Source organism: Octodon degus, unplaced genomic scaffold (genome assembly GCF_000260255.1).
Source record: "Octodon degus isolate 3935 unplaced genomic scaffold, OctDeg1.0 scaffold00010, whole genome shotgun sequence".
Classification (NCBI taxonomy): Eukaryota; Metazoa; Chordata; class Mammalia; order Rodentia; family Octodontidae; genus Octodon; species Octodon degus.
Window position 1 is genome coordinate 7,970,788 of NW_004524586.1, and position 598 is coordinate 7,971,385.

The 598-nt window shown below is 40.1% G+C and overlaps 1 protein-coding gene across 1 annotated transcript in view; it reads right to left on the reverse strand.

Annotated features, from left to right (window-relative positions):
* Chuk (conserved helix-loop-helix ubiquitous kinase) overlaps positions 1 to 598 on the reverse strand; it is a 43,493-nt gene that overhangs the window by 38,141 nt on the left and 4,754 nt on the right. The window contains exon 2 of the mRNA XM_023709037.1: positions 12 to 106. Coding sequence (XP_023564805.1) covers positions 12 to 106 — 95 coding nt within the window. The remainder of the gene's footprint in view (positions 1 to 11; positions 107 to 598) is intronic.

Genomic DNA, 598 nt, shown 5'->3' on the forward strand with positions numbered 1-598 from the left:
GGTACACTTACTTCTTCATAATCTGGATTTCGTGGCACCACCGTTCCCTGTTTTTGGGACTTAGCTCTAGGCGGCAAGACTTAATAGCTATTTTGAGATCAAGATCCTGCCAAAACACAAAGTAAACAGAAAAAATAAGTTAGATTCTTATACAGATTTGCTACTATTAAAGAAATGTTAACCTGGGGAAACAACATTCTTTTTATCTTACTTATTAAACATACTATCCATAGCTTTCTTGAGTCTACACTTTTGTTAGATAAATCATGAGACTATTAAATCAATGCTTAAAATGTGCAATCTCTGACACAACCCAGAGAAGTGGTAAAGCTGCATGAGTACACAAAGAAATGCTCAGAGGTTGGAAAGAAAACAAATTAGAGGTGGAGAAGGAAGGAAACAGGAAGGGAGAGAGAGAAGGAGGCAGGAAGGAGGGAGGAAGGAAAGAAGGAAGAAGGAGAAAAGACTGGCATATTATTAATGAGACAGTCTAGATTGGGAGCTGGGAAGGAAAAGAGCCTGAAGACGTGATAATTAATAATGTGAGCCGGGGAGATGGCTCAGTGGAATAAGCACTTCCCTGGCAAGCGCAAGGGCC